This window comes from Chrysemys picta, chromosome 20 (genome assembly GCF_011386835.1).
Source record: "Chrysemys picta bellii isolate R12L10 chromosome 20, ASM1138683v2, whole genome shotgun sequence".
Lineage (NCBI taxonomy): Eukaryota > Metazoa > Chordata > Testudines > Emydidae > Chrysemys > Chrysemys picta.
This window is the reverse complement of record NC_088810.1, coordinates 8,432,437-8,450,349: the sequence shown is the minus strand read 5'-3', so window position 1 is coordinate 8,450,349 and position 17,913 is coordinate 8,432,437. Positions and strand designations below refer to the sequence as shown.

General features: G+C 47.9%; 1 protein-coding gene across 1 annotated transcript in view; it reads left to right on the top strand.

Moving 5' to 3' along the window:
• Positions 1-17,913, top strand: part of LOC101941189 (IgGFc-binding protein-like) — a 98,409-nt gene that overhangs the window by 33,696 nt on the left and 46,800 nt on the right. The window contains 6 exon segments of the mRNA XM_065574663.1: positions 473-1,068; positions 1,243-1,813; positions 3,525-3,724; positions 4,537-4,917; positions 6,146-6,432; positions 9,647-9,717. Coding sequence (XP_065430735.1) covers positions 473-1,068; positions 1,243-1,813; positions 3,525-3,724; positions 4,537-4,917; positions 6,146-6,432; positions 9,647-9,717 — 2,106 coding nt within the window.

Here is a 17,913-nt window from a genome sequence, read left to right as displayed (position 1 = left end):
GGAGGCAGAGAGAACTAAAGTGATTTGCTCAAAGTCGCATGAGAAGCCAGTAGCAGAACCTAGGCGTACTGACTCCCAGTCCTCCGTCACTAAACAATACACAGCAGCCCACTGCCAGAATTTGGAACGCAGCTTGGAACACGTCCCTTTGTCTGCAGCTCTAACCACTAGACCAAACGTCCCTCCAAGTGTCAGAAAGAAAACCCAGGAATTCTGGCTCTCAGTTGGCACTTCTTTAACCCTCTAGACCTGACCACCCTTCCACACCTGGGATACAACCCAGGAGTCCTGACTTCCAGCCCCCGGCCCTCCCCCCAGAACTAGGAATAGAACCCAGGAGTCCTGGCTCCGAACCCCCCAGAACAATCCTATTGTAAGTGATATAAATATAGAGAGATTTCTTTCCACTTACCTGCACATTTCTTCTTTTTCTCATCCCCATCTGCACATTCCCTCTGATCTTCTCCTGCAGGTCCCACCTGCCCCCGTAACTTCCACTACGAGCTCTGTGGGAGCGGTTGCCCTGCCACCTGCCACGGCCTCTCGGCGCCGGATGGCTGCGACGCCCCCTGTGCTGAAGGTTGTTTCTGCGACACCGGGTTCCTCCTGAGCGGAGACCAGTGCGTCCCCATCGCGCAGTGTGGCTGTGTGCACCGGGGCAGGTACTACAGGAAGGGAGAGGAGTTCTACGCCAGCACCTCCTGCCAGGAACGGTGCTGGTGCAAAGACAACGGGGTCGTTGAGTGCCAGGAGGCCTCCTGCGGAGCCAACGAGCAGTGCAGGGTGGAGAACGGAGTCTTGGGCTGCCACGCCACAGGCTTTGGCAAATGTGTAGCATCTGGTGACCCTCACTATCTGACCTTTGACGGACGGGCCTTTGATTTCCAAGGCACTTGCACTTACAGCTTAGCCAGAGTCTGCAGCAGTGACGGTGGGCTGGCAAACTTCTCCGTGGTGGTAGAAAATGAGAGCTACGGTAATGGCCGAGTGTCAGTGGCACGGATGGTGGTGGTCTCCGTTCATGGTTACACCATCACCATGGAGAGGGGAAGGAAGTGGAAAGTCATGGTAAGTCCCTGTCTGAGCTTATTCTCATTGTAGCCTAGAGTGACGTGTGTGTGTGTGTGTGTGTGTGTGTGTGTGTGTGTGTGTGTGTGTGTGTGTGTGTGTGTGTGTAAGTAACCAGGACACAGCTGCTGAGTCCCCACTAGTGACGGGTGAATTTCCCTCTCATTGGCACAGGTGGACGGGGAGCTCTACACTCTCCCGCTGGCTATGAACGACGGGAAACTTCATATCAACCAGGAAGGAAACAACATCATTGTCCAGTCTGCCTCTGGCCTCAGAGTCCTTTACGACACCTCCTATTATGTCCTAGTCTCCATCCCAAGCTCCTACAAGGGACACGTGTGCGGCTTGTGCGGCAACTTCAACGGCAACAAGAACGACGACTTCCTGCTGCCCAGTGGGAAGAGCGCCCAGAACGCGGATGAGTTCGGGGCCTCCTGGAAGGTGCCCGTTGATGGTGCCACGTGCACCGACGGCTGTGGGGAAAGATGCCCGGTCTGTGATGCAGCTAAAACAACACCGTATCAGGTCGATAGCTCCTGTGGGCTGATCAAAGCGACATCAGGTCCCTTTCAATACTGTCACTCGCTGGTCAGCCCTACCGAGTATTTCAACCATTGTCTCTATGACATGTGTGCTGCCAATGGAGCAAGAGAAATCCTCTGCCAGAGTGTCCAGGCCTACGCGGCCGCATGCCAGGCAGCTGGAGGCACAGTCGGTGCCTGGAGAACAGCCTCCTTCTGCCGTAAGTCTACAGAACAATCTACAGCCTGCTCTTATCTTCAGCTGTATTTGCAGCTAGTGAAGTGGTATCACAATCTCTCTGCTTGTCAGATCTCCAAGCTAAACCAGTTATGAGGGGTCGGTAGCCGGTTGGTTGCATGCTGCAGGGCGTGGGATGGAGTATAGCTGCAGCGCTGTAGCTATGCCGCTGTAGCTGCTCTAGTGCAGACATAGCCTCAGTACTAGACAGTCTCCTCTCGAGTCAGGGCTGACCCCAGTGCCCCAGAGCAGTGCTAGGAAGTGCTGCCGTGTGGATGATTTAACAGAAGGCACACCTCCATGTGAGTCAATGCTTGCCCCAGTACTCCATCGCTGGGCTAGAGGGGCGGTGCCGTTGGGGGTGGGAGGGGACAGTATACCAGTTAGTCTATAAACCCAGCCTCCAGTGCGCAGTCAGAAAAATGACTCTACTAGTGGTCAAATGAGATCTAAACCAGAAAATATAAACGATCACATCACAACGACATTTTTCACAGCAATCTTTTTTTCACCAAAAATGCCTATTTAGATCGACTGAAACATTTGGAGAATTTCTGTCAAATTTGCTGAATTCTTTTGGTTGAAAAAAAAAATCTGGAAAAACTGAAACAATCTGATTTTTTTTAAATTTGAAACGACTTTTTGAATTTACTCTGATTTTTGTAAAGGTTAAAAGTACCCTGAAAAAGAAAATGAAATAAAAATCCTTCTGTTTCGATTTCAGCTCAGCCAGAGAACAAACAATCACCACAGGGCAGTGTGACGGAGCAGGGAGCAGGGCAGATTTGACCTGGGAATGTTGCAGGGGGTTGCAGTGAGGAGGGGGGACTTCCCTTGAAGGAAGCTACCTGAGCTGTAACCTGAGCCAGGAACAGGGGTGGGGAGAATTAACACCTTCTGCCCGGGAGACTGAACAAAGGAGAGGAGCAGCGGGAGGAGTTGGGAGTTTAGTTTCGGTTTGGGCTGGGTGGTGCAACGCAGGGAACCCCAAGCTGGGGTCTAAGCTCCCTGAACCTCCCAGAGGGACCTAATTGAGGGGGTCTGGTCGTACCTACACGCTCTGCTTGAGACTGTGTTCCTGTCCTTAAATAAACCTTCTGCTTTACTGGCTGGTTGAGAGTCGCAGTGAATCTCGGGAAGAGGGGTGCAGGGCCCTGACTCCCCCACACTCCGCAACAGGCAGCAACTCACAGACTCTTTTGTTCAGAGGCTGACCTGGACAATCCCTCTCAAAAACCTGGGTTGGCTGGAACTGAAACCATTTTTTTCTAATGTTTTCTTTTAACTGGAAAACTTGAAGAAAAAGAATAATTTTGAATTGACCGAAACATTTTGGGTTGACGTGAAACAATTTTATTGTTTCAACGCCACCATTTTGTATGGCTTTCGTGTGTGTGTGTGTGTCTGTGTGTCTGTGTGATATTTTGTTTTTTATTGGCCAAATTTGGAGACAAAATTCTGTTTTTAAATGAAAAGTTGGAAAAAAACAAACCCCGTGTTAATTATTTATAAAAAAACCCCAACATGCTTTTTCCAGCTGAAAATATTCATTAAATTTGACCCAAATGAAAAATGCATTTTTCAGCAAAACTTCTGTCTCACCCAAACATTTTGCCTAGCTCTGTTATTTACTAATAATTATGTCCATTGTGGAATTTTTCATCCCTCATTATCATTTACTTCTGTCTCTCCAGCTTTCACCTGCCCGGCCAACAGCCACTACGAGCTCTGCACTAGATCCTGCGATTTCACATGTGCTGGCTTGTCCACCCCTGCCCAATGCACTGCGAAATGCTTTGAAGGCTGCCAGTGTGACGCCGGCTATGCATTCAATGGGGAAACGTGCACGTCCATGGAAGGATGCGGCTGCGTGCGTGACGGACGCTACATCAAGGTGGGTGCTGGGATATGAGTCGGCTGTCATCCTCGATGCTGTCATTTGGCATCGGATGCCCTTGTAGGTGTGGGATTGTCCCAGCTTCCCACGGGGAGTTACAGTGACTGTGTGTCTGTGCCCTTCAGTGCAGCGACACACAAAACCTACAGCTAGGTCCTGCCTTCAGTCACCCATGTGACTTCTACTGCAGTCAGTGGCACTTGGTTAGTTGAGCATCCAAACACCTGCCCTGTGTGATCCTTGCACGTGGAAATGAAACTATGCCATGCGCTAGGGATTCATCACAGGAAAACCATGGGATTGGATGGAAAATGGGATATGGAGCCTTTCCCCACTAGAGGGCGCCGGCTCTGATCTGGCCCAGAATGGGACACTGGCTGGCTTAGGGGGTTGGGAAAGGGACATATTGCCTTTCCCCTCTAGGAGGCTGCAGGTCTAATCCTGACCCAGTTAGAATAAGTGGCTGGCTTGGAGGATGGGGAATGGGACAGGTCCTTTCCTGTCTAGGAAGTTCATAAACTTATCATGCTCCATCTTCAACCCAGTCAGGTTGCCTGCTCCCATTCCTCCTGGTCTCATTCTTACCCCAGAGAAAGAAAGATCTCTCGAGATAACTCTGCAGTAGACTTACCTTTGGGGGCAGGGACTGTCTCTCACTATTTATATGTACAGCACCCAGCGCAATGGGACCCTGACCTCGGCAGGCTACAGTAATGTAAATAATCAAAGGGACCTTTGAGTTGATCCCATCCTGGGAATTTTCTCATGCTGCTTTTCTGTAACAAAGTTGTTTGGGAATTTCCCTGCAGGCCGGGGAGAGCATCATCTCCAGTGCTTGCTCTGAGAAGTGCACCTGCCATGCCTCAGGCGGACTTGTCTGCGAGCCACACAGCTGCCCTGACAAAGAGATCTGTGCGCTCCAGGACGGGGTGCGTGGCTGCGTGAAGCAGGAAGGCCGGTGCACACTGCTCCCCGGAGTCCAGCTCACCTCCTTCGACGGCGCCTCTGGAGGAGTTCTCTACAGTGGCGCTTACGAGCTGGCCTCTCTCTGCAACGACAGCGCCCCCTCCTGGTTCAGGGTGGTGGTGGACATCAGGGCATGCGGCGATGGGGCAGTGATGGCTGGGACGACCGTCTACATTTTCTTCCAAGATGCTTTCATTGCTGTGAAAAGGAACAAGGAGACGTGGGTAAGAGGGGGCCACGTTAGAACAGCCTGAGTTGAAGGGGCAGGAAGTTCATTCAGCTGCCACCGAAATGATGAAAAGACTAGAAATTACAGTGATGTTAATCCTATTAACTGGGGCTGATCTGGGCATCTCAAAGATCAATTCATTCAGCCTCATGAACCCCCTGTGTTGACAGGACGTGGTGTACTGGCTGTGGGGCATGATGTGAGTTATGGATGAACAATTATTCAGTAGCAAAGACTGAATTAGAACCCAGGAGTCCTGACTTCCCCCTGTTCTAACCCACTAAAGCCCACTTCCCTCCCAGAGCTGGGGATGCAATCCAGGAGTCCTGACTCCCAGCCCCCCTCGCCCGTGCTGTGTCCCACCTCTGATGTTGGAGGAGAGGCAGGGAACTGTTTTAGGAAGGGTCTCTGTAACCCAGTAGGGTCCCTGGGAGAGATCCCTCCTTTCACTGGGGGACCTGGCTATTGGGGGAGCGAGATTGCCCCCAGGGGATTGAGGGAGGAATCAGAGGCAGTATCATGGTGTCACATTTGGAACTCGGTAACCTGAACAGCTGTTTGCAGTGTTGTTGTAGGTGTGTCAGTCCCAGGATATTAGAGAGACAAGGTGGATGAGGTGATAATTTGTATTGGACCAACGTCTGTTGGTGGAAGGAACAAGCTTGCAAGCTACACCCTCGTGAAGAAGAACTCTGTGTAGTTCGAAAGCTTGTCCCTTCCACCAGGAGTAGTTGGTGCAATAAAAAATATCACCTCACCCACCTTGTCTTCCTCTTGATTGGCTGCGGTCATTTATTCAAATAAGAGAATTCACCAAATATTCAAATGAGGGAATTAAATCATTTGCATAAAGTCTCCAGAGTTCTTGACTTTTCCCACTAAGAGGCACGATTGCTCACAGGTTAATAACACTGAAGGCAGGAGGGACATTTGCCAATCAAGTTGCCTATGCAAATCAGTGCACCTTCATTGGGTATTGAGAGAATCGGAACAATTTGCTCTCCAGAGCACTGTTTATTGATTGGCTCCTCCGTCAGTCATAGTGTTTTCTGCACCTCTCAATCTTAGTCTATTGCCTTATAATGTGGCCCAATTGCCAGTTACTGTGGCCCCTAGACTCTAGATCTTGTTGCAATGTAATGGGGCCTATGGACTGTCGCTCAGTCCCTGCCATTCACCCCCCATTTCCCAGCTCTCCTCTGATCTAAGTCTGTGTGTTCCAGGTGAATGGGCGCTCAGTGCCGCTCCCGGCGAAGATCTCCGATGCTGTGTCTGCGCGCGAATCTCAGGGCGGTGTGGCTGTGGTCCAGGCCTTGGGGATGCAAGTTCTGTTCAGCCCCAGTGGGGAGGTGACGGTGAGGGTGGGCGAGAACCTGGCTAACAAGCTGTGTGCACCCTGCGGGAACTTCAACGGCGACGTCTCCGATGACCTGCGGCTGCCCAGCGGGGGGGTCACGGGGAACATCACTGAGGTCATCGATGCCTGGAAGGCCAGAGACTTCTCCGGGTGGTGAGTGGCTCTGCAGATGCTGCCCTTTCCATGATCTTTCTATGATGACCTATAGGTACCTCCATGGGGAGGAGATTTCTGATAGCAGAGGGCTTCTAAATCTAGCAGACAAAGGCAGAGCAGGTCCCAGTGTCTGGAAGATGAGAGAATGATTAACCATTGGTGCACCACCCCCCAGGGGTGAGGTAGATTCTCCATCACTTGCTAGTCTTTATATCTCGACAGAGTAGCCATCTAAAAGATACACTGCAGTCCAGCCACAAGCTACTGATTGTGAAAGCATCCCCTTACATTGCAGGCTACTGTCGTTCTTTCTACATTGCAGGAAAGAGTGGTTGAAATTCCCTGGCCTGTGCTGACTAGATGATCTGGTCCCTTCTGGCCTTAAAATCTATGAATCAATTGCAAAGGAATCTTACTGAGACATCTTCCCAGTCCAGAAGGAGGCTCATTAACTCTTCTCCTGTTTTTGCCTTTTAGTGACGTCTAAACAAAATCCTGGCTGCTGAAGCATCTTCCCTCCCTGGAGTGGACCCGCTGCCATCGTAGCTAGGAATTACTCATAGGGCCATAACTGTAGCCCTCGTGACTTTCTGTGTCCTCTAGGGTATTTAATGAGGAAAAAGACTTTATTCTGATTGTCAATAAAAACAAATAAACCTGCAGACATGATTGTGAAGCAATAAACTCATTTTTGCAAACTTCATCCAGTGATTTTATTATCACAGCCTGTTTCTTTCTATCTTAATATAATTTCCTGACTCAGTGGAAGAGAACAAGACAGACTTTTTGTTCCGTGTGTATACAGTGCCTAGCACAATGGAGTTGCAGTCCATGACAGGGGCTCCCACATGCAACCACAACACAAAGAGGTAATAATAATAATAATGCATTTTGCTAGTAAAACTCATGAGTCCTGATGAAGTTCAGCCCAAGAGGTAGAAAAGTCTGTTTCTCAAATGGAATGTCTTCATTTGTATTCCCCATGGTAGCTGCTATGTCTGTGTAAATCAATAAACTTGGGTGCTACATTGGGCTTGGGAGGGAAAAAGATAACAGGTGTGCAGGAGTTAACAAGCTGGCTACATCATTGGGGGCAGAGTTGGAGAGGCTTCAGCAAAGAGCTACAAGGATGCCTGAAGAACAGGGCCAATAGAGCAAGACTTAAGGAGCTCAATCTTGATCAAAGAGAAGGTTAAGAGATTATTTTACCTCTTTATTTGGCACTGATGGAACCACAGCTGGAATACTGTCTCCAGTTCTGGTGTCTACAGTTCAGGAAAGATGTCGATAAATTCTAGAGATGTTCAGAAGAGAGGTACAAGAATGAAAGGAATAGAAAACACGCTTTTATAATGAGAGACTCCAGTAGCTATCTATTTAGTAGAACAGAGAGAAGATTAAAGGGTGATTTGATCCCAGTCTATAAGTACCTACATGGGGAACAAATGTTAAATAATGGGCTCTTCGATCTAGCAGAGAAAGGTCCAACACAATCCAATACCAGGAAGTTGAAGCTAGACAATTTTATACTGGAAATAAGGTGTAAAGTTTTAACAGTGAGAGTAATTAGCCATTGGAACAATTTATCAAGGGTTAGAGTGAATTTTTCATCACTGGCAATTTTAAAATCAAGATTGGATGTTTTTCTAACAGATCAGCTCCAGGAATTATTTTGGGGAAGATCTCTGGGCTGTGTTATAGACGAGGTCAGACTATATGATCACAATGATGTCTTCTATCCTTGAAAGCTATGAATTTAAAAGGTGTCTGGACTAGTGCCTGTAAACTAGAGCAGTGTGAATAATGAATGTTTCAGTTTGCTGGCAATTTGGAGAAATAAAAAAAATCATTTTGATTTTGAGCATTTCTTTCCATTTCTGATTTTTTTAAAATATCTGTGTTTGAAGAATGTTTTGAAACAAAAAGTCATTTTAACCTCAAAAATCAAAAATGTTTCATTTAGAAATTGTCATGGACTCCCAGGTCATGCTCACTCTTGGCCCCATGCGGTCCTTGTGGGACCCTTCAGTGTGACAGCCCTTCTCGGGGGTCCACTCTCTCTCGGGGTTTAAGCCCCTCCGCCTCTTGGAGCCGCACCTTTCTGAGCCATAGCACGCCTGTCTCTCGCTGTGGGCCCCCTCAGGGAGTCCACTCGCTCTGGACCCCCGGGGCCTCCACTCTCAGAGGGAATATTGCCGCCCTGCTCTCTAGACCGGAGCGACTCTCAGCCAGCGTAAAACAGGAGGGTTTATTGAGCGTCTGAACACAGCACAGGAAACTCTCAGGGCCTCAGGCCTGGCCTCCCTCAGCACAGCACATCCAAGTCTCCCCTGCATCCAGGGGAGATTTGGATGTGCTGCTCTCTCTCCCCAATCCCAAGCCCCTCTGCAGGCAAACCATTGGAAAAACCAAGGAAAAACCAAGGAAACCCCCCATTTCATCACATCTCTCCCCCCTTCAAGTCTGAACGGAGCAGGGTCACTTAGCCAGTGACCTCGGGAAGTTCAGGGTCCCCGCCCTGTGATAAAGCATCGGCTATAACATTGGCACTCCCCCTCACATGGACCACCTCCATGTCATACCCCTGAAGGAGCAAGGCCCACCTCAGCAGCTTGGCCTTAGCCCCTTTCATTTGATGCAGCCACGTCAGGGGTGAATGATCAGTGTACAGAGTAAAGCGCTGCCCAAATAGATACAACTGCAGTTTTTTAAGGCCCACACCATGGCCAGGCATTCCTTCTCTATGGCTGCATAGTGCTGCTCACAGGGCAGCAGCTTCCTGATTAGGTACACAATGGGGTGTCTCTCCCCCTTAGTATCAGTTTGCATCAGCACCGCACCCAGCCCCATGTCTGAGGTGCCAGTGAACACCAGGAAGGGTTTGTTAAACTCTGGGTTTACCAGCTCCGGACTTTGGATAAGTGCCCCCTTCAGCGCACAGAGAGCTCTCTGGCACTGCTCGGTCCAGACCACCTTGTCCTGCTTTCCCTTCCTACAAAGTTCTGTGAGGGGAGCTGCCAGGGAGCTAACATGGGGCACAAACCTCCGGTAATATCCTGCCATCCGAATGAAAGCCTGGACCTGCTTCTTAGTCTGGGGAGCGGGCTGTCCTTGATTGGCTCCACTTTGGCTGGCTCCAGCTTCAGGTGGCTGCTCCCCACCTTGTGGCCCAGATACGACACCTCTGCCATCCCCATCTTGCACTTTCCAGCTTTTATGGTCAGTCCTGCATCCTGGAGGCGGCCCAGCACCCTCTTTACCTGGAACACGTGTTCTTCCCAGGTCTGGCTAAAGACACAGATATCGTCAATATACGCTAGAGCAAAGTCCTCCATCCCCCTTAGCAACTGATCCACCAGGCGCTGGAAGGTGGCAGATGCCCCCTTGAGGCTGAAAGGCAGGGTCAGGAACTCAAAGAGCCCTATTGGGGGGGTGAAGGCAGACATTGCCCTGGCCTCTGGGTCCAAATGCACCTGCCAGTAGCCGTTGGTAAGATCCATGGTAGTGAGGTACTGGGTGCCCCCCAACTTGTCTAGGATCTCATTGGTCCTAGGCATGGGGTAGGCATCGGATATGGTGATGGCCTTGAGCTTCTGATAGTCCACACAGAACTGGATCGACCCGTCCTTCTTGGGGATCAGCACCACGGGCAAGGCCCAGGGGCTGGAGGACGGCTGGATCACCCCTAAGGCCAGCATGTCTCCAACCTCTCTATCCAGATCCTGGGCTGTTTTCCCAGTGACCCTGAATGGGGAACACCTGATGGGAGGGTTGACTCCCATCTCCACCAGGTGGACAGCCAGGTTAGTGAGCCCAGGCCGGTTGGAGAACAGCTGCTGGTATGAATGCACCACAGCTCTGATCTCTGCCTGCTGGGCCAGGTTAGCTGGTCTGAGAGGGGAATTGATTCCAGCGAGGGGTCAGCCCCAGCCTGAGGGAGGAGTCCCACCAGGGGATCATCGCCCTGTTCCTCCCACTGCCCACACACAGCCAGCACCAACTTCTCCCTGTCCCAGTACGGCTTCATCATGTTGACGTGATACACCCGGTGGCTGTGTGCCTCGTTGGACAGTTCCACTACATAGTTCACCTCGGTTACCCGTCTGATGACCTTGAAGGGGCCGTCCCAGGCAGCTTGTAACTTGTTCTTCCTCAAGGTGATGAGAAGCATCACCTGGTCCCCGGTAGCATAGGAGTGGGCACGTGCTGAGCGGTCGTACCAGACCTTCTGCTTCCTCTGTGCCCTGGCTAGGTTCCCCCTAGCCAAGCCCATGAGCTCCATGAGCTTTTCCCGGAAAGTCAGTACATACTCCATCACTGATTCTCTGTCGGGAGAGGCCTTCCCCTCCCACTCGTCCCTCATCAAGTCGAGGGGTCCCCTCACTCTCCTCCCATACAGCCACTTGAATGGGGAAAACCCTATGGATTCCTGGGGCACTTCCCTGTATGCGAACAGCAGGTGGGGTAAATACTTGTCCCAGTCCCGTGCATGATGGTCCATAAAGCATCATCGTTAGGGTCCTGTTGAACCTTTCCACCAGCCCGTTGGACTGAGGGTGATACACCGAGGCCCAGGTGTGTCAGACCCCACACTTCTCCCACAAGCACCGGAGCAGGGTTGTCATGAAGTTAGACCCCTGGTCTGTAAGGACCTCCTTGGGGAACCCCACTCTGCTGAAAATGGTCAGCAGCGCGTCTGCCACAGAGTCTGCCTTGATAGAAGACAAGGCCGCCGCCTCAGGGTAGCACGTAGCGAAATCTACCACCACCAGGATGTATTTCTTCCCCGACCAGGTTGCCCTGCTGAGGGGCCCCACTATGTCCATAGCCAACTCCTGGAAAGGCTCCTCTATGATGGGCAAAGGTCTCAGAGGTGCTTTACATGTATCCCGGGCCTTCCGCACCCTCTGCAGGAGTCACAGGACTTGCAATACTGTTGGACAGCGTCAAAGACCCCCGGGCCAGTAAAAGTTCTGCAGCAGCCTCTGCCTGGTGCGACAGATGCTCTGATGCCCCGAAAGGGGGATATCGTGGGCCAAGTACAACAGTCTGTGGCGGTACCTCTGGGGGACCACCAACTGCCTCCTGACTTTGCAAGGTTCAGTTTGCCCCAAACCAGCCCATTCCCGGTACAGGAATCCCTTCTCCCACAGGAATCGCTCCTGGTGGTCCTCCCCCTGGGATCCTGCACCACTATGGCCAGCCAGGGCTCTCAGATTCCCTAAGGAGGGATCCTCCTGCAGCTCTGTCTGGAATTCAGCTGCTGGGTTTGAGGATGTGTGGCATAACTGTAAAGGGAAGGGTAACAGCTCTCCTGTGTACAATACTATAAAATCCCTCCTGGCCAGAGACTCCAAAATCCTTTTCCCTGTAAAGGGTTAAGAAGCTCAGGTAACCTGGCTGGCATCTGACCCCAAGGACCAATAAGGGGACAAGATACTTTCAAATCTTGGTGGGGGGGAAGGCTTTTGTTTGTGCTCTTTGTTTGGGAAGTTGTTTGCTCTTGGGACTGAGAGGGACCAGACATCAATCCAGGTTCTCCAAATCTTTCTGAACCAGTCTTTCATATTTTAAACTTGTAAGTAAACAGCCAGGCAAGGCTTGTTAGTTTATCTTTGTTTTCTCAACTTGTAAATGTACCTTTTACTAGAGTGTTTATCTCTGTTTGCTGTACTTTGAACCTAAGGCTAGAGGGGAGTCCTCTGAGCTCTTTAAGTTTGATTACCCTGTAAAGTTATTTTCCATCCTGATTTTACAGAGATGATTTTTACCTTTTTCTTTAATTAAAAGCCTTCTTTTTAAGAACCTGATTGATTTTTCCTTGTTTTTAGATCCAAGGGGGTTGGATCTTGATCCACCAGGAATTGGTGGGAGGAAGGAGGGGGGATGGTTAATTTCTCAGGGAATTGGTGAAGAGTTTCTCAAGGCTTCCCAGGGAAGGGAATTAGCTTTGGGAGTGGTGGCAGCGGACCAGATCTAAGCTGGTAGTTAAGCTTAGAAGTTTTCATGCAGGCCCCCACATTTGTACCCTAAAGTTCAGAGTGGGGAAGCAGCCTTGACAATGTGTGTCAGCCCAATGCGGCTCTGCCTCCTTCCAAGAAGCAGTCAGACCGGCTGACACACTGTGCTTCCCCTATCCCCCCGGGATAGGAGCAGAGCGGGCAGACGGCACAAATCAGTAGCTAGTAGAGGTTATGGGGAGGTGTGTGGTCCAGTGCCTGGGTTGCTGGTCTTGCAATCTGAAGAGCTGAGTTCTACCCATGACTGAGCTGTCTAGCAAATTGCTTCATCTATGTTTATGTCTGGAAGTCTATGAAAAAAGGGAGGCCACAGAGTGTGCTGCTCTCTGATAGACAATGAGGGGAATGTGACATATTATACCTTGGGGGAGCATACTGTAACCCCCATATTGCTCATTTACATATAATCATGATCTTACATATAAAGCATGCCTTGTAAGGTATCAGGGGAAAGGTTATTATCTGCTGAAAGTCATTTCGCTATCCATATATGTATATCATTAATGCACATAAGTTATGAGAATTGTGTAGTATGGTGTAGAATTTGTGTAGAATTGTGTAGTAGGCAAGTCTCCCAGCTGCATAGGTAATCCATCTCCCCCAGAGGTGGTAGTGCGGTCGACGGAAGAATTCTTTTGTTGACCTACCCAGGTGCACCGGAACCTTTGTAAAAGTGTGGGAGGGAAGCCAAAGTGGCGGAGGAATTAAAATACTACTTAAATATCCGGCAGAGAACAACGGTAACATAAATAACCAGAATATAAAATGTAGCCACATTATATTTCAGGTATAATTATAGTACGAACAAATGAAAAAAATAAGACAACTTTAGTTCTAAACATCGAGACTACATTTTATTTTTGAACTTCATGTAATGTTCTTCACTTTCATTTATCGTTTTCTGCATATACTCAGGATACAGATGCTAAAATTAAAACTCCCAGGCTCAGAGTGAAGTAAGATCAAAGCAGATGTCTACTAGCATCAAGAGCGACACTCCTCCCCTAAGTGGCCAAGATTCATGCTCTCAGTACATTTGGATGCACCCAACAGGGCTATAATGACAGGATTCACATTAGAGAGATGAGGTGGGTGATTTTGACGGGGTCCCCGGGGTGCAACCTGGACTGTGGGACTGCTGAGCCCTCCAAACCCACCAGCCTGGGCTGCCTCTCACACTGTGATGCTGTGACAAGCTACAGGCCTCTGGCAGGCACTGCACTTACAGCCATCCCCAGGCAGGACACACCCAGCTGGGTTACATGAATGATCTCCCAGCCACTCCTGAATCATCAATAGGGAGGCTCCAGCCAATTCTCCCCAGCTCCCCAGTCTTGCATCCCAGGACTGTACTGTCTTGCACTGGTCAAAAGCCTGGCCAGTGTAAGCTCATTACCCAGTTTGCCACTTCTTCATAGGAAAGTGGACATGCACCAGCCTTTGTAATCTGAGCTGAGATCCTCCAAGCACTTCCAACTAAAACACACTGTTTTCAGTAAAATATAAATAGATTTTAAGTGATTATAAGTAGCAGGTGTAGAGATCGGAGTTTCCTACTTAAGGTACCGGTTAAAAGATAGGAAACAAAGGGTAGGAATAAATGGTCAGTTTTCAGAATGGAGAGAGGTAAATAGTGGCGTTCCCTAGGGGGTCTGTAATGGGATCAATACTATTCAACATGTTCATAAATTATCTGAAAAAGGGGTTAAACAGTGAGGTGGCAAAGCTTGCAGATGATACAAAACTACTCGGAATAGTTAAGTCCAAAGCAGACTGCGAAGAGTTACAAAGGAATCTCTCAAAACTGGGTGACTGGGCAACAAACTGGTAGGTGAAATTCAATGTTGATAAGAGCAAAGTAATGCACATTGGAAAACATAATTCCAACTGCATATATAAACTAATAGGGTCTAAATTAACTGTTATTACTCAAGAAAGATGATCTTGGAGTCACTGCAGATAGTTCTCTGAAAACATCCACTCAATGTGCAGCGGCAGTCAAAAAAGCTAAAAGAATGTTGGGAATCATTAGGAAAGGGATAGATAATAAGACAGAAAATATCATATTGCCTCTATATAAATCCATGGTACACCCACATCTTGAATACTGCGTGCATTCTGGTCACCCCATCTCAAAAAAGATATATTGGAAAGGGCGAAAAAAAAAAGTGACTGGGGTATGGAACAGCTTCCATATGAAGAGAGATTAATAAGACTGGGACTGTTCAGCTTGGAAAAGAGATGAATTGGCGGGGTATGATCGAGGTGTAGAAAATCATGACTGGTGTGGAGAAAGTAAATAAAAATGTGTTATTGACTCCTTCTCATAACACAAGAACTAGGGGTACCTGATTAAATTAATAGGCAGCAGGTTTAAAACAAACAAGAGGAAATATTTCTTCACACAATGCACAGTCAGCCTGTGGAAGTCGTTGCCAGGGGATGCTGTGAGGGCCAAAACTATAACTAGGTTAAAAAAAGAATTAGATAAAAACATAAGAACGGCCAGACTGGGTCAGACCAGAGGTCCATCCAGCCCAGTATCCTGTCTACCGACAGTGACCAATGCCAGGTGTCTCGGAGGGAATGAACCTAACAGCTAATGGACAAGTGATCTCTCTCCTGCCATCCATCTCCACCTTCTGACAAACAGAGGCTAGGGACACCATTCCTTACCCATCCTGGCTAATAGCCATTAATGGATTTAACCTTCATGAATGTATCTAGTTCTCTTTTAAACCCTGTTATAGTCCTAGCCTTCACAACCTCCTCAGGCAAGGAGTTCCACAGGTTGACTGTGCGCTGTGTGAAGAAGAACTTCCTTTTATTTGTTTTAAACCTGCTGCCCATTAATTTTATTTGGTGGCCCCTAGTTCTTATATTATGGGAACAAGTAAATAACTTTTCCTTATTCACTTTCTCCACACCACTCATGATTTTATATACCTCTATCATATCCCCCCTTAGTCTCCTCTTTTCCAAGCTGAAGAGTCCTAGCCTCTTTAATCTCTCCTCATATGGGACCCGTTCCAACCCCCTAATCATTTTGCCCTTTTCTGAACCTTTTCTAGTGCCAGTATATCTTTTTTGAGATGAGGAGACCACATCTGTACGCAGTGTTCAAGATGTGGGCGTACCATGGATTTATATAAAGGCAATAAGATATTCTCTGTCTTATTCTCTATCCCCTTTTTAATGATTCCTAACATCCTATTTGCTTTTTTGACCGCCGCTGCGTGCTGTGTGGACGTCTTCAGAGAACTATCCACGATGACTCCAAGATCTCTTTCCTGATTAGTTGTAGCTAAATTAGCCCCCATCATATTGTATGTATAGTTGGGGTTATTTTTTCCACTGTGCATTACTTTACATTTATCCACATTAAATTTCATCTGCCATTTTGTTGCCCAATCACTTAGTTTTGTGAGATCTTTTTGAAGTTCTTCACAGTCTGCTTTGGTCTTAACTATCTTGAGCAGTTTAGTATCGTCTGCAAACTTTGCCACATCACTGTTTACCCCTTTCTCCAGATCATTTATAAATAAGTTGAATAGGATTGGTCCTAGGACTTACACTTAATTTGGCAGTGTTTATGCTCCTTTCTATTTACCTCACTAGGATTTGACTTCCACTTTTAAAAAGATGCCTTTTTATCTCTCACTGCTTCTTTTACATTTGTTGTTAAGCCATGGTGGCTCTTTTTTAGTTCTTTTACTGTGTTTTTTAATTTGGGGCATACATTGAAGTTGGGCCTCTATTATGGTATTTTTGAAAAGTGTCCATGGAGCTTGCAGGGATTTCTCTCTAGTCACTGTATTTTTTAATTTCTGTTTAACTAACCCTCTCATTTTTGCATAGTTCCCCTTTCTGAAATTAAATGCCACAGTGTTGGGCTGTTGAGATGTTCTTCCCACCACAGGAATGTTAAATGTTATTATATTATGGTCACTATTTCCAAGCGGTCCTGTTATAGTTACCTCTTGGACCAGATCCTGCGCTCCACTCAGGACTAAATCGAGAATTGCCTCTTCCCTTGTGGGTCCCTGTACCAGCTGCTCCAAGAAGCAGTCATTTAAAGTATCGAGAAATTTTGTCTCTGCATTTCGTCCTGAGGTGACATGTACCCAGTCAATATGGGGATAATTGAAATCCCCCACTATTACTGAGTTCTTTATTTTGATAGCCTCTCTAATCTCCCTTAGCATTTCATCATCACTATCACTGTCCTGGTCAGGTGGTTGATAATAGATCCCTAATGTTATATTCTTATTAGAGCATGAAATTTCTATCCATAGAGATTCTATGGAACATGTGGATTCATTTAAGATTTTTACTTTATTTGAGTCTACATTTTCTTTCACAAATAGTGCCACTCCCCCTCTCCTACCCCACATTATCTGTTCTGTCCTTCCGATATATTTTGTACCCCAGAATGATTGTGTCCCATTGATTGTCCCCACTCCACCAGGTTTCTGTGATGCCTATTTCAGTAGCACATGTAGCAATACCCCATAACGCCACATACAATGACAGCACATTTAATCCGACAGGATATTAATGTTCAACAGGTCAAGACTTTTAAATTGATACCTCATAAGGCAGACTTTGTACTTTGTATAAGAAAGTGGCGAATATGAATGTTCCAGGGTGCTGCTTTGAGGTACAGAGTGTCAAAGTGAGATAATATATTTTATTGTACCAGCTTCTGTAGGTGAGAGAGACAAGCCTTCCAACTAACACAGAGCTCTTCCTCAGAATCCTCTCACTTCACGGAGGCTTTGACTGACTCATGTTTGGCCATCAGGAGGCAGCTGTAATTAACCAGAGGGAGAGAAGTGGGTTTGTTGACTTTCTTCTGAAATTCCAAAGAACCGGCCACTCCCACCACACAATCATGCCAGTGATTTGATTGTTAATAGGCCCCTTGCAGCAGAGGATGAGTTATTTATTGGATTCACAGTGTTCTTGTAGCCGTGTTGGTCCCAGGATATTACAGAGACAAGGTAGATGAGAGACTATCTATTATTGCACTACTGTCTGTTGGCGAAAGAGACACGCTTTTGAGCTTGCACAGAGCTTTTCTTCAGGTCTGAGAAGGCTTGTCTCTTTCACCAGCAGAAGTTGGTCCAATAAAAGATATTACCTCACCCACCTCTCCTCTCTCATTTATTGGGTGCCAGAACACAGACAGAATTAACTAGCCCAGTGCTGGCTGAGTTTGTGAATTTCAGATGCACTAACAGAGCTGGCTGGTTTCTTAGATATAAAACAAGTTAGGAGTTTAGGGGCCAGGGAATCGAGCGGTGAGTTTGCTAAGGAGCCAGCCAGACATTCAGGAATCTGCGCAGGAAGAAGAGCTCTGTGTAAGCAAAGCTTGTCTCTCTCTCATCAACAGAAGTTGCTCCAATAAAAGATATTAGCTCACCCACCTGGTCTCTCTCATATCCTGGGACCAGCA